The 22,198-nt window shown below is 44.7% G+C and overlaps 1 protein-coding gene across 1 annotated transcript in view; it reads left to right on the top strand.

The window, feature by feature from the left end:
- Positions 1-1,434: 1,434 nt before the first annotated feature.
- BMPER (BMP binding endothelial regulator) overlaps positions 1,435-22,198 on the top strand; it is a 280,694-nt gene continuing 259,930 nt past the window's right edge. Inside the window, exons 1-2 of the mRNA XM_051979397.1 lie at positions 1,435-2,656; positions 4,071-4,156. Of these exons, the coding sequence (XP_051835357.1) occupies positions 2,521-2,656; positions 4,071-4,156 (222 nt within the window). The 5' untranslated portion in view covers positions 1,435-2,520. The remainder of the gene's footprint in view (positions 2,657-4,070; positions 4,157-22,198) is intronic.

Consider the following 22,198-nt stretch of genomic DNA (forward strand, 5'->3'; position numbering starts at 1 on the left):
TCTTTTCTCTTCCTTGAAAAAAAAATGTATATGATAGTGATTAGCAATATTCTCAGTCGACTAGTAATTGAAGCCCTCCTGTATTCATTAAGGGAAGACTCCAAACTACTTGGAAAAAAGGAGAACAAATAAAAAGGGAGGGAGCAGAGTTAAGATGGAACTCGGCGGAATCTGTCTGCAAGCGGCCTGATTTATTTTCAAAGGCTTCGTTTCAGCGAAGGCAAGCAGCGTTCCTGCCAAGGAAAAGCCTTGGGGAGCGCGGAGGGCTGCAGAGCCGAGCTGGCTGCAGAAGCCGCGCTGTTTGTAAACAGAGCTTGGGGGAGATTGGCCGTGAAAGCCCACGGATCACGGCCGCGGCACGGGGAGGAGCGGGCACGGAGACGCGCGAGCCGGGGGGCGCCTCGGAGCGGCGTGGGAGGACCGAGGTGGCGGGGCCCGAGGGGCCATCGCGGCACCTGCAGGAGCCTCTCTCGGCCGACAAACAAATGCTTGCAGCTGAGCGTGGACGCTTGTGCAAATACACGTGCACGCACTCACATGTCTGTGTGCACACGGGTGTGCGTGTGCATGTATGTGCATTATATAGGATTTCCCCCCAAAAGGCGGTGCCGTGTCCGGGGCCGGGGAGGGGATCTGGGATGGAGGCACGGGGGGAAGCGAGAATGCAGGAGAGCCGTGCCAGCATGGAGAGGAGGGGAGGAGGGGGACAGACGAGCCTGGCCGGGGATGGGAGGGCTGCAACAACCCCCCACCCCCACCCCACCCCAGCAGAAGCTGCCGCCGCTGGGTCGGGGCGGGGGGCGCTGGAGGGGCGGCGGCGGCGGCGGCAGCGGCAGAGGCGGCTTAGGCCCTCCCCCTCTCCTGCGCCCTCCCCCTCCATCTGCTGGCGAATGAATCACCCGCCAAGCCGCGCCTCCAGGGGCCAGCAGCGGAGCGAGAGGGCTGGGACCGCGGCTCTTAGCGTAAAGGCGAGAAAAGCAAGCAGTTACTTGGGGTTTCCTCCCAGGGTTCTCTCCCTGCTGCCTCCGGGCCCTTCCTGCCCTACCTAGTTGGAGGGGCAGAAGGAGCCGGTAGTGGAAGCCTCCGCTGGCCGTCGTCCCTCCCGCAGCCATCCCTCTGCCCCCCACACCTGGCCCGGCCGTTCCCCATCCCGCTTCCTCTGCCGGCGCCCTCTCCCCTTCTCCCCGAGCCCGAGCAGAGGGCTGCTCCCCCTGGCTCTCCTGTGGAGTCGGAGATGCCCAGAGACTGTGCATGAGTCTGAAGCAAGGACGCTCTGTGACTCTTAGGCTGCCTTGGTTTCTCCCCTGGGATAATCCCAATGCAATCCGGGGGCGGGGAGGGGGATCCTGAAAGGGACTCGCAGCTAGGACTTGCTTCTTTAGCGTGGAAAAGTCCAGAAGCCCTCGGTCGCCCTGGTGTCCCCAGCCAGTCAGTCCGGGGGTGCAAAGGGGAACGCAGGGGTACAAGCGAGTGTGTGTGTGTGTGTGTGTGTGTGTGTGTGTACGCGCGCGCGTGCACGGGACCCACGGGGGAGGGGGCGCGAAACCCAGGGCGGGAGTAGGGGCGGTGACAGCTGCTGTGGCCGCCGCTGGGGCCCGGAGCACCCGGGCAGGGGCGGCAGCCGGGCTTGGGTCCCTGCAGCGGAGCGGCAGCGGCAGACAGCCGGCTAGCAAATAGCCGGTTCTGCCCGGTGCGCCCGGCTGCCGCCGCTGCCGCCGTTGCTGCTGCTGCCGGGGCTGGGGCTGGGCCGCGTACCGCTGCCGCTCAGGCTGCCGCGGCTGCCCAGGCTGCGGGGCTGGAACGGGGCTGGGGCCGCTGCCCCATCTGCTCCTCGCCCTGGGTCCCTCCCTGCTTCCCTCGCTTTGCTTCTGCCTCTGCCTCTGCCTCTCTGTCTCTCCACTCAACTCCTTTCCTTCTCATCTCTCCGTTGCCTCTTCTGTCTCTTCTGTCTCTTCCTTCCCTGTCTCGGACGCTCCGCTCTGTCTGACTGTCCGCCCGTCCTTCCTTTCTATTCCGCCTCTCTGCGTGTTGCTTCCCCACCGGGCGATAAGGCTCAGTTAGCCGGCAGCCCCCTGTGTCCGTCCATCAGTCTGTCCTCTCTACTCAGCCTGCCGCTGTCTGGCTCAAGGAGGGATTGAGGAGGAGCTTCTAGAAACTAACTCCCTTAAAAAAAAAAAAAAAAAAAAAAGCCTACTAGGATAAGAGCAGCCGTGGGCCGGCCCCCTCCTCCCGGCGGCCCCCCACCCCTCTTTGCTTTCCTCCTCCCTCCCCTGCCTACCATTCCCACTGCATCCCTCCTGTCTCCTGACACGCCGGCTGAGAAGAAGCTCTTTTCACTGAGGAGAAGAGGAGGAGGAGGAGGAGGAAAAGGAGAAGGAGGAGGAAAGAGCAGCGGCAGTCTGAGCAGCAGCAGCCTGAGTAACAGCAGCAGCTATAGCCTCAGCAGCAGCAGTAGCAGCAGCGGCAGCGGCAGCGGCAGCAAGCCCTCGTCCGGGCGACCCGGGTTGCCTCCAGGTGACGATGCTCTGGCTCTCCCCCAGCGTCCGGCCTCTGGCTCCGCGGCAGTGGCTGGCTTCCCCTGGGATTACCTTCAGTGTCTGGCTGCTGCTGAGTAACCTGTGGGTCCAGATGTCTCTGGCTTCCTCATTCCTGACAGGTAGGGGAGAGGGGAAGTAGGGGTAGCGCTTCTGCGGCAGCCGCCCAGGCTGCAGCAGCCGAACAGTCCGAGTGCCGAGACAACCCGGGAGGGAGCTCGGGAAGGGACCGGTAGCCGAGACAGCAGAGAGTTAACTCCGCTCCTTCTGTCTTGGCAAATGACTTGCCTGCTGAGGCTGAAGCAAAGCCCGGGACTCGCATCTGCGGGAGGGCCAGAGGAATTCCGTGATAGGCACCGAGTCAGCCGAGCAGCGGCTCTGGGAATAGGCAGGCAGAGAAAAGACTGAGGATTTTCACGTGGCAAGAGTTCCTTAGACCCGGCTCCGGGTAACTCGTCTCCATCCCCGGATCCCTTCGGTCTTTTTTACTCGTGCTGCTATCTCTTCCCCCAGTCCCCGATCCAGACTCCATTTAGCCATCCCTGTCCTCATTCGGGAGCTACACGCGCCCAGTTCTCTCTGACCTTCCTCAAGTCTTGGCTGCTGGAGCATCAAAAAGCACCAGTTTGCCCCGACTTACATTTAAAGAATATAGCGCGTTTTTTTTTTTTTTAAAGGATAATGTTCATAGCATATAATTATATGTTTTCAGGCAGGTGAAGACCTAAGCTAATTTTTTTTTTTTTCTGGAGGACATACTTTACTGACACCTGGTGCATAAAAAAGGGTGTTGAGTCAATTTCTAGTAAAAGCAACAAGGATTACGTTTCAAAAGTGATTTCAGGAAGGATGATAAAAGGCCGATCCGAAAAGAGGCCGGGGCAGGGAGCTCTAATTGGGTCCATTTTCAGTTTTTGCTCAGGAGACTAATCAGATTTTTTTTTTTTGGGGGGGAGGAGGGAGCGAGGGAAAGTGTTAGATTAGAATGTCCCTATGATTGTAGAATAGTTACTCCTAATGGAAAACCTAATTTAGTTACACCGATTGAGAAAGAGAACCTTTCGTTTACTCCGTGACAGGGAAAGTCTGTCTCTTCTTTCCCCTCCCCCAAAATATAGTTTTTGGATTCCCAAATTGTCCCCTTGGGTTTCATTTAAAATTTTTTTGGGGTATCATTATACGTCAGTAAAAATAATTTTGTTGAGCGCAGGAACCGACTAGTACCTCTCCCGTCTTTGTAGCTCTAATGGCTAGCAGAGTTCAGATACAGAGTGTAATTATCTTTTGGATTGGAATGAAGGCAGATCCACTGAATGTATCATAAACTAAATGTCTAGGCGATACATAATGGGTGCAAACGTTCAGTACACTCAGCCCTCCCCCCAAAAGAAAAAAAAAGAACACAAATCTAATAGGAAGAATTTCTGGAAGGGAGTGGGAAGGGATCAAAAGAACCAGTACACAATCATGAAGTGCATTTTGTTATCAGTCACTGGAGTAAAATTCAATTTAAAAACTGTCTTGATCTCATCACAGGTTCAGTTGCTAAATGTGAAAATGAAGGTGAAGTCCTCCAGATCCCCTTTATCACGGACAACCCATGCATAATGTGTGTCTGCTTGGTAAGTCTGAACCTCCCCTAGTAATGAGGATTTAAGACCGGAGGGGGAAAAAGAAACTATATGTAAAAGGAAATCACTCCTAGAAGGAAACTGTAGGTATCTGATGCCTTTATGCAAGCCTGGCTTGTTTCTGAGCTTGGCTAGGGAGAGGAAATACCAGGCCTGCATTCTGGGAATCAATCACCCCCTTGACATCAGAGTCACAGAAGTCAGCTGAAGATTGACATCCTTCCAGTCCGTGATGGAGGTTCCTATTGCACCTGAGTCCGATGTCACCTTAAACTTTGTTGTTTCTTAAGAGCAGATAGAAAGGGAGAGATGTCATTTAAAGATAACGGAGAGAAGGGTGGCTTTGGTCAGAGAGAAGTATGTGTGGGAGTGGGGTGGGGAGGGAACGAGAGTAGAAGTGAATATAGCTAAAGGCAGAATGAGGATGGCTGGAACTTACTAGAGGTACTTTGCCTTTTCTGACTGTCAGAAGACTGTTAGAATCAGTATCTGATTTGAGTCTTAGGAAGGTCGAAGAATGGAGCTTGTTTCTAGTGGATAACAGTTAACTACCTAGTGGGAACAGTAGCTGTCTGATGGAGAGAGCAGGGATTTAGAATCGGAGGGACCTGGCTTCAATTCTGATTGCCACTTACTACTTGTGTGCTCTTGGATCATTCACCTCACCTCGTTCCTGCCCTTTCCTCATCTATAAAATCAAGGGGTTGGACTGGATCCCACAGAAGTCCCTTTGAGCTCAGTGATGGTGAGGTATCTTTCACCATAGTCTATCATAATCATAACCTACCAAACTGAATATTAGTTTCATTTTCAACTTTTTTTTTTTTTGTAAATTCTCTTTAAATTTTTTTTTGTAATCTAAGAGTGGCTGTTTAAATAATTGGAAGAACCAGAAGAAAGGCATTAGGCTTATGAATAAGGACTACCAAAATTAAATCTCTAGGTTTCTTTCTTTCCTTCCCTCTTTCCTTCCATTATTTTCTTTCTTTCTTTCTTTCTTTCTTTCTTTCTTTTCTTTCTTTCTTTCTTTCTTTCTTTCTTTCTTTCTTTCTTTCTTTCTTTCTTTCTTTCTTTCTTTCTTTCTTTCTTTCTTTCTTTCTTTCTGTTTTCTTTCTTTCTTTCCCCCTTTCCTCTTTCTCTTTTTTCTTCCTTTCTCTCTCCTTTTTCTCTTTTAATCTCTTTCTTCCCTTCTTTTTTCTTCCTCTTTTCTTTTTTCTCTTTAACTCATTCTTTCTTTTTTCCTTCCTCTTTCTCTCTTCCTTTTTCTAGTTTTTCTCTTTCTTCCTTCACTTATCTTTTTTTTCCTTTCCTTTTTTCTGTCGTTTTTCTCTCTCTTCACTCACTCATTTTGTCTCTGTCTCTACCCCCCCCAACACACACACACACACACACACACACACACACACACACACGCACACACACACTCACTTTAACATGTTTTACATGCCATTTACCAGGTCACATTTTTTAAACAAAGCCACACGTGTCCATAAAGCCGGGCTGGAAAAGCATAAAGGCGGTAACGGCTTCTGTTTGTTGTCGTCCATGGTGAGTAGGTGAAAGTGTGCTTATCAGTTTTAGCAAGAGCCATCTGTGTTTAAGCCACCCAGACTTTCCCCCAACAAGTGGTGAGGTCAGCGTTAAGAAATGATAAATGGGGATCAGAAATGATTAAGTAAGATCTAAGGATGAAGTCAATCAGTGGCAGCAGAGGTGGAAAATGTATCATTGTCATTAAAGAGAGATCAAGAGACCCAGAAAGAACCTAGCTAGAGAGCTGGTAGAATTTTACAGTGGAGAGTTTAGGTAATGATGTGGATATATGGGACTGCTAGACAGAATCCGTTGAGGTCAAATCTTGGCTTAGCTGAAGATTTATTGACTAGTTTTAAGGCAAGTAACCTAGTTCAGACTCCGTTTTCTTTATTTACAAAATGGAATGGAATGATTCTTATTTAATCTCCTAAAGGTTCAGAGGAAATTACTCTAATTAGGTCATATTTAAGGACTTAAAGTTCCAGAGATGAAAGATTATTTTTCTCCAAGAAATTATTTGAGTATTAAAATGTAAAGTGATGAGGGGCTTTTGGAAGTCTCCTTCCATTTCCACAAGCATTTTTCTTTTGTCCTTGTATCCCTAACACCTAGCAGAGTGCTTGGAACATATTAAGTGCTTTATAGATGCTTGTTAAATGAATTAATAGTTGGGAGGAACTATTTGAAAATATCTAGTAAAACCAAGGAAATCGTTTTAGAAAAAATATGGAAATCCTACACCTTTCTCTGAAGGTAGACATTGTTTAATGCGCCTGCCCCGGTTAGTTCTGAAGATGATCATAAGAGCATGCGTTTTTAATGGGTAGGGACTTCAGTTTAACCACCTCAATTTGCATTTGGGGAAACTGAGGTCCAGAGAGAGAGCATAGTTCCTAGATTTAGAGCTGGAAGGGTCCTTAGAAGTAAACTGGTCCAAAGTTTCACTTTATAGTTGAGGAAACTGAATTTTAGTGACCTACTCAGCATCATGAAGGCTCGAAGTGGCAGCGAGTCAGTCTCCCAAATGTAGATCTGGGAATTGTATTTAGAACATTTTTATATTTACAAAGTTCAGAGAGGAGATAGGACTATTTATTTTTATCTGCCCCTAGAGAAACCAGACTCTTTGGGGATCATTGATGTCTATTATGAGATCAGCAAGAATTATTTTTAAATAAAAATTCATAAGCACATATGTACCCAATATATATTGTATGCATACATGTGTCACATAATGCATATTTTATATAACATATGTTATATATAATAAAAAACATGCATATCTCTTTTAAATAATAAGGTAGCTGGATGGCCCATTGGCTAGAGAACTGGGCCTGAAGTCAGGAAGACTCATTTTCCTGAATTCAAATCTAGCCTCTGACCCTTACCAACTGTGTGATCCTAGGCAAGGTCCTTAAGTCTGTTTGCCTCAGTTTCTTCATTTGCAAATGAGTGGGGAAGGAAATGGCAAATCACTTCAGTATCTTTTCTAAAAAACCCCAAATGGAGTCATGAAGTTTGGACACGATGGAGAATGACTACACATGCACATTTTGTACTCACATAATTAGGCAGCTTGGTGACGCCATATCTAGAGAGCAGGATTCAGAATTGGAAGGACCTAAGTTCAAATTTGACATTAGATATATCAATCTAATGGTGACCCAGGGACAGTGACTTAACTTGTCTGTACCTCAATTTTCCCATCCAAAAATGGGAATAATAATAGGATTGTTGTGAGGACAAAATGAGATACTATTTACAAAGTACTAGATAAATTTTAAAGTCCTCCACCAATGTTAGCTATTGTTATTGACTATGGAAATAGGTTCTGCTAAAATGGCTTCTGCCAGCTCCCAGACCTACAGACGTGGTCAGCAACGAGCTTGCTCACTTGAGAGTCTGGGACCCAAGTTGCTAAATCCCAGATAATCCAGAGCCAAGAAGCCTTAATGGAGGGCAGAACGTTGTCCAAACTCCTTGGTCAAGTGAGGTCCCCAGAGGTGACCTGCAGCTCATCCCTCTCCCTGCATGTGTGCTCTTCTCTCTAAGGCTGCCCCCTCCAGAACCCTCAGCACTTGGCAATGGAACTATTTAGCTCTTGGAAATCTGGGGGTGGATGGAGAAGCACCCCCAGGAAGAGGAGAATGAGTCACCCCCTCTCCTGAGCCTCGTCTGTAGAATGAGGAGGTTTGATGACATGATCTCAAAGGGCTCTTTCCAGCATTAAATGCTGTGATTTCATAGGGGACCAGTGAGTGTTTGCTAAAGATCTAAGGAGAAAAGTGAAGAAATGGCGAAATAGATGATGAATTTGTCAACCTTGGGGACTCCCTCAAGCTCTCCTGTGGTTTTCTTTTGAACCTTTCAGGGGCGTCCGACTAAGAAGCACCCTCTCCACGGGATATAGTGTTAGGGTTTCAGCTGACCTGTGGGGAAGCTTACACTTGATCTGGTTTTATGTATGTACTTTAATAGGGTATAGAATAGTATAAACTGTACTTTGGAGGAAGAAAATAGTCAGATTTGGTTTCTGTTGGGGCAGTTTTCTGGCAGCGAGGCGCCTAGCGCTCAGAATAAGCTTATATCTTATTTCATAACATGCGAGGAAAAAAAAAAAACGACCTCAACATAAGCCTAAAAAAGACGTAAAATGTTACAGTCTGGAGGAAATAGGTGGCATGGAGGCCTGTATATAATTACAGTGTAAAAGTTTGCAAAAGCAAAATCAACTCTGCCCGATTTAAACTCCTGGCGTTCGGAATGGTTTCAAAGGTGGAATGAGATCATTTCAAGGGGGATGCTGATGATGACAACGAGAGTAGTGGGAGCCATGGGGGGAACTGGGTAATTCTACTCTCATTTATCATCATCTGCATGAGCCTGAGCATCTTGCCAGAACAAGCCAGGCTCCAAGAATAACCTGTTTATTGGTTGGTGATGGATGTAGTTTTAAAATGAATGGGCCAAAAAAAGTCAAGCCGTACATTCAAGGGAAAAGTTGAGGAAGATGGAACATGGTCCTCAGAGGTAATGAACCAGTGAGCAGCAGGAAGATTTCAGTAGACAGATTGCTTTTTTTTTTTTTTTTTTTTTTTTTTTTTTTGGTACCTGCCTGTGGTTTAGAAAATCTGGCTACTGCTACTGGGTCTTTCAAAACTCATGTGATCTTTAATTTAACTGAAAGAGAAGGCAGATGTTATCTAGATCAACAGCCTGATTTTTTCAAGGCCTTGGGATCATAGAAATGCTTTCACAATATCACACAAATAGTAAATATCTGGGGCAGGACTTTAATCCACATCCTTTACAGTAGAACAGGATCCTTTCCACTCTATGACACAGCCTCTATTCAAGGGCCATCTCCTTAATAAGGCCTTTACTGATTTCCTCAATTATTTTCTAATAAAATAATATCTTTCATTTAGTGATGTATATACAGGTGGTTTAGAATTTAATTTCTTTTTTGTGGATTTTTAATTTTTTCCTTTTTTAAAATACCTTTTTATTTTTCCAAATATATGCAAAAATAAATTTCAACATTTATCCATTGTGTTCCAAATTTTTCTCCCACTCCTTGCCATAGACAGTAAGTGATCCAATATAGGTTAAACGTGTGCAATATTTCTACATATATTTCCATATTTGTCTTGCTGACCAAGAAAAATCAGATCAAAAGGTGAAAGGAAAACAAGAGAAAAGAAAAACAAATAGCATTTAATTTCTTTAAAAGCAGTGACTCGTTCTGCATTTTCCTTCATGTCTCTAGTACAAAGCTTGGCACAGAGTAGGTACTTGATAAATGAATCTAAGTCAGAAGTTTGTTCATAGCTTAAAGGATTAGAGAATTGTTTAGAAGTACCCGAGTTTAATGGTCTTCCCATGGTCATTGTGGGGAGGGAAAAGGGGGAACAGAAATAGGATCGCAATGGTCCAGGGAATCTTGGGAGGCAGGAAGGATTTGGGAGACAGGGGGAGAAAGCTGCCTCTCCCAATGTACATGAGCCACATGCTCTGTAGTTCATGGTTTTATGCTATTACTTGGGGTTTCTGTGACTCATTCAGGCTCACACAGTTATTATGCATCAGGTAGAACCTGAATCTGGGTCTTTTGGATTTAAAGGCCAGGCTGCTTTCTACCGAGCCAAGACTAATTCTTGAATAAATATTGAAATTCTTGAATAATTGGAAAGCAAAGTATTGTTTTCCCCTTAGCTTCAAGTATGATCTTTTAGTTTTTATTTTTTGTCATTTTTCTGAGTTCGCCAGTTCCCACCATGATCATTACACATTTCCCTTCAGGATTATGAAAAAGAAAAAAAATATTATCTATTTATCTATATATCTCCCAAAGTAACAGCTGCTAAACTCAGCCTTGCTGGTATGGTTTTCGGCATCCACTTTTCCCCCTCGTCTCTTGGATCATTAACCCCCTACCACCCAAAGAGACCTACAGGAGAAGTGATCATTGGTTTTCCTGTTCCTTTATCACCTAGAGTTGAAGAGAAGGAGGCCGAATGGAAGGCCAAGAGCTTGGCTGATGCTGGAAATCTGATAAGAGCTTACTTAGAAGCAGGAACTCTCAAAACTAGAAACAAGAATTGTTTTGTCCTGATTTTTGTTCCTCAGTAAATGTCGGTCTGTAGTTTAAGTTTCTTCTTTTAAATGTCGTTTTGCAATGTCGAATTGACCTTTACCCATAAAAAGCAATGGGGAAATGTGATAAAATAGGAAACAGTTCCACCCAGCGATGGGGAAAAGAAGGAATGATTGGTTCCATCCACTAAAAACACAGATGAAGACTCGTTTTTGGTCACTTCCAGCCTACTGAATACACTTTTCTAGGTCACATGCCTTAAAAGCTCAGGAGAGGGCTGATGTCAGCGTCAGGAAAGGCTCAATTCAAGTGCTCTCCAGCTATTAGCTGACTGGACTTGTGTCCTCTGTGACTCACATAACCTAGGATTGTAGAGGACTTTGCTGGTGCTGGTCTACATCGGTGGAAGGAATTTCCATAATAGGAGTTCTTTGCACTCCACACCAGTGAAATCATAGACCTAGCCCCATGTTCTGTTGTTTTGACTAGCAGGAGAAGGGACAGATCTTCTTGTTCTGTGTCTGGCTCATGTGTGAGATAAAGGGAGATGGCTTTTATAAGGTGGATACTGTGTTGTCATGAAGAGACCCCCTCCCTAGACCTTTACACAGGCTCAATGGGTGCTGGTGGTCCCTATCTGTGACTTATTACACTTGTTTTTCTGTAAAAGGAAAGAATTGGACTCCGAGGTCCTGTTCATCAGCATTAGGATCCTGGTGGACAGTCCCAGATAAATCTCAGGGAAACATTAAGTGTTAATCTCTAGTTCATTCAATAAACTTTTCCTTTTAGTTTTAAATAGTATTTTATTCTCCTCCCATTACACGTAAAAACAATTTTTAACATTTAAATTTTCTTCCTCTCTTCCTCCCTGAGACGGTGAACAATCTGATGTAGCTGATGCCTGTACGATCATGGAAAACATTTCCATGTTAATAATTTTGAGTCAGTAAACATTTAATTGGCACCTACTATGTGCCAGGCATCCTGCTAATTAAGTTAAATGTCATACACAGCTATTGTTTGCCTCATTTGACAGATGAGATTCAGAGAGTTTAAATGGACCCATTTCAGGTTTTGAATTCAGATCTCCTTGTCTCCAAAATAATCAATACACCCCTCCCCCCCTTATTATTGGATAATGAAAGTCCTTGCCCTTGTTTAATAAATTTTCAGTTATATGATAAATAAGAATGGAATAGTTTTACGTGGAATTGGATGACTTTTATTGACTCTTGACAAGATCCTTTTGAGACGTGGGTCTCGTTACTTTTTCAGAAAACTTTGATATTTGTCTGCTGGTTCAAGGCTGTCCCTTTCTCTTTATTTTCCAGTTATGTTCTTCTGTTGATAGTGTTGAGGCTGTGGTTTGAGTAGTCATGATTTTTTTTTTAACTTTTAGAGGGAGCTGGGAAGGGTTGGGAAAAGCAGAGTCCCAGTAGTCCTGGGAAAATTGCCTAGTGCCTTGGGACCGTGGAAATTGGCTAGACCTTCCTCGTGGAAGATGTCTATCTTTGGTTTATGTACATGTGCTTTGTACTTCCTTTTAAATTGGGGCCATTTCTAGCTATTCTTCTATATTGCTCTGTAATGGCTGCCCATTCATTCCAGTGAGAAGAAACAATCTTAGGTGCCATTATCATTATAGTCATCTGGACTCTATTGAAGCTCATTGAGAATGGGATAAATAATAATGAAAGGCATTTTTACAATACTTTGAGATTTACAAAATACTTTAGGGAGACATTGTAGTATGGTGAAAAGAGAGTTGTCTCTGGAATCAGAATCTGGATTTCATCTCACCTCTGACACTGATAATCTTGGATGTGACACAACTCTCTCCTGGACCTCCATTTCCTCATCTGTAAAGTGGGTCAGACCTAGCTGGTCTCTGAGCTCCCTTCTAGCTCTGTGATCCCATGATCTTACGATCATTAATTTCCCCCTTCTGTTAAATAAGAGCCTCTGAAGTCCCAGTCCTTCCCCACATCTAGGACCAAATGTATGATCCTTTCTTATCTAGTTTGCTCATCACAACACTGTGTGAGGCAGGTTTTATTGTTCTTAATTTGTAGAAGAGGAAACAGAAAAAGCTAATTGATGGCCCATGATCACAGAGCTATGGACCAGAGATATGGTTTGAATATAGATATTCCTAACTTCATTTCTTTAACCATAGTATTATTTAGAATATCCCTATTGTCTTGATGGCAATAAATGAATGAATGAATTAAAAAAAATATTAAGAGCTTATTATGTGCCAAGACCTGTGCTGAGTTCTAGAGATACAAATTATAAAAGGAGGGACAGTCCCTGCCCAAGACGTTCACACATCTATTATAATAGATGAGTGATGGCCAGAGAAGGGACACTTTGTTTGGAATATTACATAGTCGGTGAATAGGGCTGTGAAGGAGTCGATTGATCTACGTCTAAGAACAATGATTAGCTCATAGAACAGCATTGATTAGCTCATAATTCACGGTTCCATCTATAAGATCGTGAAATCAAGAGATAATGGTGTGTTCTAAAATAAAGGATGGAAAACAAAACTAATCAATAAGTGTCTGTTGAATAGCAAATGACTCGATGAAAAAATGAATGAAGGAGTGGATGAAATTTAGCTTTTTATTCATTCTCCACCCCAGCCTGAAGCCTTTTGCCTTCATGATGTTATGTTATGACAGTAATAACGTCATGTCAAGGAGACATAGAGACCAAGTGTATTTTCTATCCCAGACCGGAGTCGGTACGTTCTCGAATTTGCAAGCAAGCTCTCAAACCCCTCTCCTCCTCGATGATGTCAGGTCATAAATCGAGTAGTGTTTTTTCCTCCGAGAATCTCAATGGAGGGATGTTGTGTCCTTCTGGCACCGTTCGAGCCTGTGAGTAATGAACGCTTTGCTCGTCTCCAGGGCTAGTCTTGCTGAACACTTGCAAACGGGATTGGCTTGATTAGGGATAAGACTTGGCAGAAATTACTTGGGAGGAAGCCAGTCATAGGATCGCCATGGTGATGATGAAAATTCGGTACAGCAGCAAGAGAGAAAGAAGAACTCATTGGGGTATAGCTCCATCAACATGTCAAGGACTGATGGCTTTGTTGTGTATGGGAACTCTTCTCCCAAAGCAGATGCCATCTCTAACTTATGGTCTGGGGCTCAAAGTGCTTCTAACTTTCTCAAAGTTGCAAAACTAGTCAACAGTAGAGTCCAGATTTAATTTCAGGTCTTCCTGATTGTAGACGCTGCTTTCTTATCTCTCAAACTATGTCCCAAACAAATTAAAAATAACAAACAAATAACACACCCTTTGGCACAATTGATAAGGACCCCATCATGTGGAATAGATAAGGTTTAATTGTTAAGGGCCCGAAATCTCATGAATTTCATGTAATGATCTTGGAAGGTCCCTTTAGCCAGGACAAATGGGGCAGGCAACATTAAGGAAGAACAGCTTTATTGAAGAACTTGTTCAATATCAAAGTGGGGTTTTAAAGGCCTATGGTTGCATGACCCCTTACTTTTATTAGCTTTCCTGTTTCTCCCATTGAATTGTTAATGATGCTTTAAAATATTATGGTCCTTGAATTTAGAGGCTTAAATGCTAAGTTTGCAAGTAGGTGTGAAATTTGTTTTTCTTCCTTTACTGTTATGCTTTCGAAGAATTAGAGCTGGGAGGGACATTTGAGATTCCATAGTCATTTATTAAGTGACTGCTGTGTGCAAAGTATTGTGGGGGATACCAAGCCAACTGAAACCCAAACCATTCCTTCCTTTCCAGGACCCCTGGTCTCCAGAAGAGGTACAATGTATAGAGATGAGTAGATACAAAGAAAATGTTAAGTAATTTGGGGGAAGCACTGAGAACTGGAAAGGTGAGGTGAGATCTCAGAGGAGAAGGAATCGGTGGGTTGAATATGCACAACTAGAAGGAATTTCCTGATCCTGCATCTGGGACACAAATGCTCTAGAGATTTTCTGAGCCTGGTAATTTTGTGGCTGTCCCTCGAAAGTGTGGTAAAAAACAATAGAAAATACTTCTTTTCAAATCTTTTTATGGCAGCATTCAAAATAGTTATCAAAAGGAATTACAATAATATTATTATGAATAATAATGTCAGCTAGCAGTGTAGATAGGATGCTGGGCCTAGACTTAGGAAGAACTGAGTTTGGATTTGGCCTCAAATAGTGAGACTCTGGGCAAATCACTTACTTGTATCTGCCTCAGTTTCCTCATCTGTTAAATGAGCTAGAAAGGAAATGGCAAACCACTCCAGTATCTTTTTTTTTTTCCCTGAGGCAATTGGGGTTAAGTGACTTGCCCAGGATGGTCACTCCAGTATCTTTGCCAAGAAAACTCCAAATGGGGTGCCAAAGAATTGGATGTGACTGCAATGACTGAATGACAACAGAATAATAATAAATGATAATAACAAAAAAGTGGAAGCAACTTCATTGTCCATTGGTGAGGGAAGTTAATGAGATATTATGATATCAGGACCAAGAAGTATGAAGAATAGGAAGAAATTGAAAGATCTTTATGAAATAATCCAAAAAAAAAAAAAAGAAATAGAAGAGAAGAATCCATATATATATTATGACCAACCAAGAGAGGAAGTAGAAGAAAATGAGTGAACAACTATGGAACCCAATGCGGACTTGGAGAGAGTAACTGGAAAAAAAAATCGTTACAATATTTACGCATTGAAACTAATTAATTTAAATGTAAATTGTAACTAAAAGAGTTGAGATGGTGATATTGATGTTCAGTGTTAAGGTTTTAATAAAACATCTACTTAAAAAAAAAAGTTTCCCAGGATTGGAATGTCTTGTTCTCTTAAGTAATGTTTTCCCATGAAAATGGCCCAGAAGGCCGGCCTCTCTACATAATCAAGGTGTTTTTTTTTCTTTTTTCTTTTTTGGCATTCTCGAAGCAGATGTAATCTCATTTGGAAGTATAGGATTTTAAAGATGACAGGCCTTTGGCTCGCATTTGTAATAACGGGAGCCGTGCCTGTTAGGAGTAAGATTCTCCTGCCAAGAGCAGAGCTGTGCCCTAACAATTCTGGAGGTACCAGCGTTAGGCTTCCCCAGTTTGAGTCAACCTCCTCTCTTAGAGGTTACTGTAAAAAACTTAGCCATACCCCCTTGTCTCTCCCCACTTCCCCCCCATCCTGAGTCTTAGACGGAGCTGACTCTTGAGGCTTTGGACGGGCCCCTGTGTTTGTGTTGGGTTGGGGATGTTAGTTCCCTTGGCTTCTGAGAGCTGAGCTGTTGAAAATTGTGTTTTTCTTTGTGAGGACAAAGGCCTTATTGTGTGTGTGTTTGGTGCAATTTTTTTTAAAGTTAGGTAATGGATAGAATTCACCTAGGAGCATCAACTGAGCGGTTCCTAGGTCAGCCATCCCAATGCCAGTTCTCAGGTTACAATCTGCTAAACCCAACGAGATAAAAAGAGAGGGCTTGACGCCTCAAGACAATATGAGATGCCCTAACCAGCCTCTCTAGTTGGATTGACAAGCAGGACAATAAAAACTCTTGGAAACCTTGTTTGCCAAGTGACTGTACCTAAAGAAAATGAGACGCGGGGAAGAGAGCGCTGGGTTTGGAATTGGGAACTTGACGATGAATCCCAACCCTGAGTCTTTCACTCCTGTGTGATCTTGGTTCAGTCACTTGACCACTGTTGCCCTTAGTTTCTTCACCTGTAAAATGGAAGTTTGGACTCCCCTTGTAAGGGCCCATTACTTAGAAATTGATCGTTTTATGATTTTTCCAAATGGTGGACTAGCACTTTAACCTTCTCAAGTACTTTTCCCCAAAGATCCATTAAGTTCTCAATGAAAGAAATGGACATTGGCCATATCATCTTTCAGGATTTTTACTTTGCATCTATTTCCTTGCTCCATCCTGGGGATCTCTTGAGTTTGAGCTCTAAAAGGCTGTTTTTGAAGAACTGGGGATAGATGCAGATAAAGAATGGCAATTTGGAAGTACCTCGGTTTGATCGCCATTTTGCCTTTCTGTGGGTGACCAGATGGCCTTATATCATGTCTTCCTGTCTTTTTTTTTTTTTGACCTTATATCTCTCTGTTTCCCTCTCTTTTCATTAAAGGCATCAGAGTCGAACCCCAGCCTTCAGTCTGACTCCCAGTGGGGTAAAGAAGTGAAATGTCTTTGGCTTCTGGTTGAATTGGGATTTCAGCTTCTAGCTTTCCTCAGTGACCAGAGTCAAGCCGACTCTCCCCCTTTTCCCATAATCATCTCAGGGCTTCTCTTAGCTCTTAACTTGGAAAAAAGCTGAATTGAGTTGTTTTCCCCAAAAAGGATCACGGATCCAGGTCTGGAAGAGAATACAGGGAATTGTATCCAAACCCCCCCCCCCCCTTCCCATTTACTGGACGGGGAACATAGAGACAAAGCGGGTTACTCACAGTCACACAGTAACTGTCAGATGCAAGATTTTGAGCCCAGGTGTTCCCAGAGCTTTCACCACCTTCTTACTCTACAACTCAGATCTGGATGCGGAGAACATGTGTCTAGACTCTAGAAAGCATCGTGGTCTATTACATGCCCCTTGGAAGTCTTGGGCAAGTAGGCTTCTTTCCCAGGCTGACTGTCACTCAGGGCCATTTGTGGATTCTCTTGGAGTTCGCAGCTCCCCTTCTCCTGCTCTGTGGACTCGAGCTGAGTGACCCCATTTAGACTTTGGGAGGGGGCTGTTTCTGAGCCTCCGTGGTTCACTGTGTCACTGAATGGGAGTATCCAAAGCATTTTCCTCTCTCTCTCTCTCTCTCTCTCTCTCTCTCTCTCTCTTTTTCCTTCCTTCCCTCCTCCCATCCTTCCTTCCTTCCTTCCTATCTGTCTTTCTTTCTTTCTTAAAAAAATTTGTCAGCAAAATTCAAACTCATCTGAATTTAAGATTCTTGGGATGACGAGGGAGGAGAATTTCTTTGCAATCCAGGTGGTTATTTGCTGCCTCAGAATTCTGATAAATGGCCATCATTTCCAAGGCACCATATCTTTAGGGGTGAGGGCTCAGGTACCATCACTGAGATTCAGATACCCAGCTCTGAACCCCATCCGTGACATACATCATTGGCACTCAACAGAGCTATAATTAGGACAGAGTGACTAGGCTTTTGCCCCTGGGTGTGAAATTTAGAGGATGCTAAGAACACTAGGACTCCTTCAGAAGGGTAGGAACAGCCAAGCTTTGCACCTAGTTAGCAAGAATAGTTAAAACTGGAAGCTGCCAGAGGGTATACCTTCTCCCCCTCCACTGCCATGGCCAATGGCCACACCCCAGCTTTTCTTCTGGGGTCTTTCCCTGTCCCCTAATTTGTACTTTTTTGATATTTATATAACACTTTTAGATTTACAAATTGCTTTCCAAATATTATCTCTTTTGATCCTTTTCAATGACTCTGGGAAGTAGATACTATTATTATACTAATTTTTATAGAGAAGTGAAGTGACTTGCCCTGGATCATATAGATAAGTCTGAACCATGGTCTTCCATTTAAGACTTCCTTTGATGAAACTCGTCCCCGAATGACTGTTTTTGGTTCAGTCCCTTGCTTTTGTACTGTGTCCAGACTTGGGAGCTTCCTTCCCTTGCCCCCACATCCCAGGGAAACATGTTCTTTTCCTGCTCTCCCACTGCCTTTTCCAGGGGGCCGGCACCAAGCGCACCACGTGCCCTGCAGAGCCCCAGTCTCCTTTCCAGGATCACTTCGCAGTTCTCCCCCTCTAACAACCCACATTTTGGCAAACTGACTCCTAGACGCCTCTGACGATCTCCCCCCTCTGTGCATTTGTACAAGTCATCGCCCATATTCCTAATGCACACACTCCTCATAAAAGGTAACTTTCTTCATGGCTCAGATAGGTAGAACTTCTTCCTCAAATCCTCCCTATTGCCTATAGTGAGCAAGACTTTCCTTCAAATCTTATTTACTAGTTGTGTGAACTTGGGCAAGTCACTTAACCAGATCTACCTCAGTTTCCTCAGCTGTAAATGATAACTGCATTTGCCTCCTAGGGTTCTTGTGAAGATCAAGTAGGTGATAGTTCTAAAAGAGCATTTGCCCAGCACTTGGCACGTATGAGACACAGTTCATGCTTGTTCCTTCTCCACCTCCTTCCTCTCTTTGTACCCTTTCCCTCCAGAATTCCCTTCCCTTGTACATTATCTCCATCCATGTTGGGTTAGGGTTAGGGCTAACTGGTCTTTTTTGTCTTGGTGACTTTAGTAGACTTTAATGAAATTTGTTTACTCAAAGGAAGCAGGAGAAGGGAGGAAGCACCTGCACGGAGTCCTGGAGGAGACTTCACTCGGCAGGTTTTCTCCCCCTACACACTGGGCAATGGCCGTCCGCCTGAAACAGGAGTTTGCAGTCCTAGGAGCTCCTGGTTTTCTATTTTAAATCCTCAGATGCCTCCATTTCCATGTCATTGATTTCCTTTGCATTTCTGCTTATCTTGTTTTATGTACACAAAAACCTGGTTCTGAGGAGACTTCCCCAGAATGCCTTGGGAGACTGTGACATAAAATGAGTGAAGGCGCCTGCCCTACATCTGGGCTGTCCTTTTCTATTGTGCTGAGAGCTTCTCCTTCTCTCTACTCCTCTGTCTCCGTCTCTCTCTGTCTCTTAGTCTTTTTGTGTCTATATCTGTCTCTGCTCTCTCCTCCTCCTCCTCCTTCTCCTTTTTCTTCTCTCTCTGTCCCTATCTCTTTCCTTTCTCTTCCTCTCCTTTTCTCTGTCTCTGTTTCTTTCTCCCTCTGTGATTGTCTTTCTTTCTCTGGGTCTCTCTTTCCTCTCCCTCTGTCTCTCCTTCTTCTTCTTCCCTCTTTCTTCCTATCTCCATCTCCTTGTCTCTCTTTTCTCCCCTCCCTCTCCTCTTTAACCCAGTTGTGGCCAGAACAGCTGGAGTTTCTCTTTGATGAATAGCCCTGGCTGCACTTTCACCATCCCCCTCTCATCCAGTTGTTAAGAATACCTGGTCCTAGTAGCTAGTCAGACACATAAAAGGTCAGCCCCAAAGCCTCATGGGTCGTGGAGAAATGCTCTAATGGGAATTCACTCCTGTCAACAGGAAGGCCAAATGCTTTTCACCTGGGAATATCGTTTGAAGGAGGGAAGGTGGGTTGCTGGGACTGGGGATAAGGGAGCCCAAGACGGATCTTGTCTGGATCATCTTTGGTGAGTGGGCAGCTCCCCTCCGATGATTTAGTCTTCCTTCTTTCCTCCCTGCTGGGATCAGTTACTGGGGGGCTTCTTGTCCTTTGTCTCTCTTTTCAGCAGGTGGATGTTGGGATATAGGAACCAGATGGCAATGACTTCCTCCTGTGGGAATGTGTATTTAGCTCAGGAAGATTTCTTCAAGAGAAAGAATAAAGACCAAAGTTTCCTGTAAATCCAGTTTCAGAGCAATGAGGGGGCGGGTGAGGAGGACTGCAGTTATAGGGCTTCAAAAAAACTTAGGTTGGAAAGAAAAACCAAAGATATTAGATAATTTAAGAAATTAAAGAACTATTTTGGTCTGACAGTTCAAAAGGCAGCATATCTGATTGTTAGAAAAGACAGGGCTTTGAGTATTCTTCTAGGATAAACCCCCATTTTACAGACAAGTAAACTGAGGCCCAAAGGGGGGAAAGACTTGTTCATGGCTGAATATATAGCAAATAATAGAGTTCATATTTAAAGTCAGGTCTATTGACTTCAAAACCATCTCTTTCTCCCTCCCTCCCCACTCTGTTCCCTCTTTCTCTCCTTTTCATTTCTTCTTCTCTTTCCTTCCCTCTTAGTTCCCTCCCCTCCCCTTTTCTCCCTTCCCTTCTTCTTTCCTTCCCTCCCCTCTTCTTCCATTCTCTTCCCTCTCTTTCCCTTTCCTCCTTTTCCTTTTCTTTGCCCCCTTCCTTCCTGTCCTTCCCCTTCCTTTTCCTCCCTTCCTCTTCTCTTCTTTCCCTCCCCTTTTTTCCTCCCTCCCTTCCTTCTTTCCTTCCTTCCTTCCTTCTTTCCTTCCTTCCTTCTTCCTTCCTTCCTTCCTTCCTTCCTTCCTTCCTTCCTTCCTTCCTTCCTTCCTTCCTTCCTTCCTTCCTTCCTGGAAGACCAGCAGCCCACAGACAACCTTCTCCATCTCTAGTCCCCCACTTCTCCCTTTTTTTTTTTTTTTGTTTGTTTGTTTTCCATAGCTCACCCAAGTGTTGTCATGGGGTCATTGGCCACACCGTTCTCACGGTTCTGCTTATTTTATAACACATCATTTCATACAAATCTTGCCAAATTTCTCTGAATTCCTCATGTTTGTTCAGCCATTCCCAATCAATGGTAGACTGCTTTGCTTCTGGCTTAGAGAAGAGGTAGGGCTTATTATTATTAATATGTTAATAATAGAACTGGGGCAGCTAGATGTCATAGTGAATCAGGTGCTGAGCAAAGAAGCATCCTCTTCTTGAATTCTGTCCCCAGACACTTACTAGCTGTGTGACCCTGGGTAAGTCATTTAACCCTATTTGCCTCAGTTTCCTCCTCTGTAAAATGGTCTGGAGAAGGAAATAGCAAATTGCTCCAATATGTTTGCCAAGAAAACCTCGAATGGGGTCTTAAACAGTTGGTCACAATTGAAGTGACTAACCATCAACAGTTACTAACAGAGATAAATAACTTAGCATTTATATAGTTCCTTAAAGTTTACAGAGCTCTTGACGCTTTATTCATGAGATCATCACAACAACCCTGTGAGCTGGATGCTATTATTCTACTCATTTTACAGATTAGGAAATGGAGGCACAGAGGGATTAAGTGATTTGTTTAGCCTGGACCACAGTTAGAGAGTGTCTGAGAAAAGATTGAAGCTCAGCTTTTCTTGAGTCCCAAACCCCCTATGCATTGTACCACCCATCTGCTATTTCAATTGCGCGCGCACACACACACACACACACACACACACACACACACACTTTCACTTCACACACATATTATTTTTGCAATTGAGGAAAAAGAACCACAAAGAAATAAATACATACCCAGAGTCCCGGACTTTGCCACTAACTAGCAGTATGATCCTGGGTAAGTCATTCAACTTTGGTTTTCTCATCTGTAAATGAGTGCTGGAGCTGATGATCTCCGAGAGCCTCTATTTCCACCTCCACTTTTCCTTCAGGGGTGCAGTTAGAGGGAGGGCTTTGGCCCCTAGCTTTCACCTTGGGTCCCCAAACTTTCAGGCTAGAAGGCTGGGGACAACTGTTCCCTGGGGATCTCCAGCAAGCCTCATGGAGCCGCTCTGGGGCTGCCCGGCCCCTGCTCCGGGGTGGGAGACAGAGGGAATGGCCTTGCTCTCCTGCTGTCTGTGATGGACCGCAGCTGCAGGACCCAGCTAGCGTGACATTCACTCAGGGCCATTTCTGGATGAGTCAGGAAGATGTAGCAATTTGGCAGAGCGCCCCTGCTTTTATGGGAGTCCTGCGAGGAGCCTGTGAAGTCTGGGAGATCCAGAGGCAGGGAACGGGACATCCCACATCCTGGGGGTGCGGTGAGCAGGAGTGGGGAGGTCCCTTCTCCACCCACACGCTCCTCCACAGCACTTTTCTGGTTCGGCTCCAGTGTGTCCTCTGGAGCTCTCTTCTCCCAGCTCTGGAGCTCTCTTCTCCCAGCTCTGGAGCTCTCTTCTCCTAACTCTGGAGCAGAGAGGGATCTCAGAGGCTCCAGACCAACTGTCCCATTTATAGAGGAGGAACCTTGGACCCAGAAAGGGGAAGTAGCACTCCCAGGCCATCAGTCTGGGGCTCAGACAGCCCTCAGAGACCATCTGAACCAACCATCTCCTTTGACAGATGAGGAAACTGAGTCTCACGGATTCCCGGTTACTTGCTCCGGGGCCCCAGCTGGCAGA

Source organism: Antechinus flavipes, chromosome 1, assembly GCF_016432865.1.
Source record: "Antechinus flavipes isolate AdamAnt ecotype Samford, QLD, Australia chromosome 1, AdamAnt_v2, whole genome shotgun sequence".
In the NCBI taxonomy this organism is placed as follows: Eukaryota; Metazoa; Chordata; class Mammalia; order Dasyuromorphia; family Dasyuridae; genus Antechinus; species Antechinus flavipes.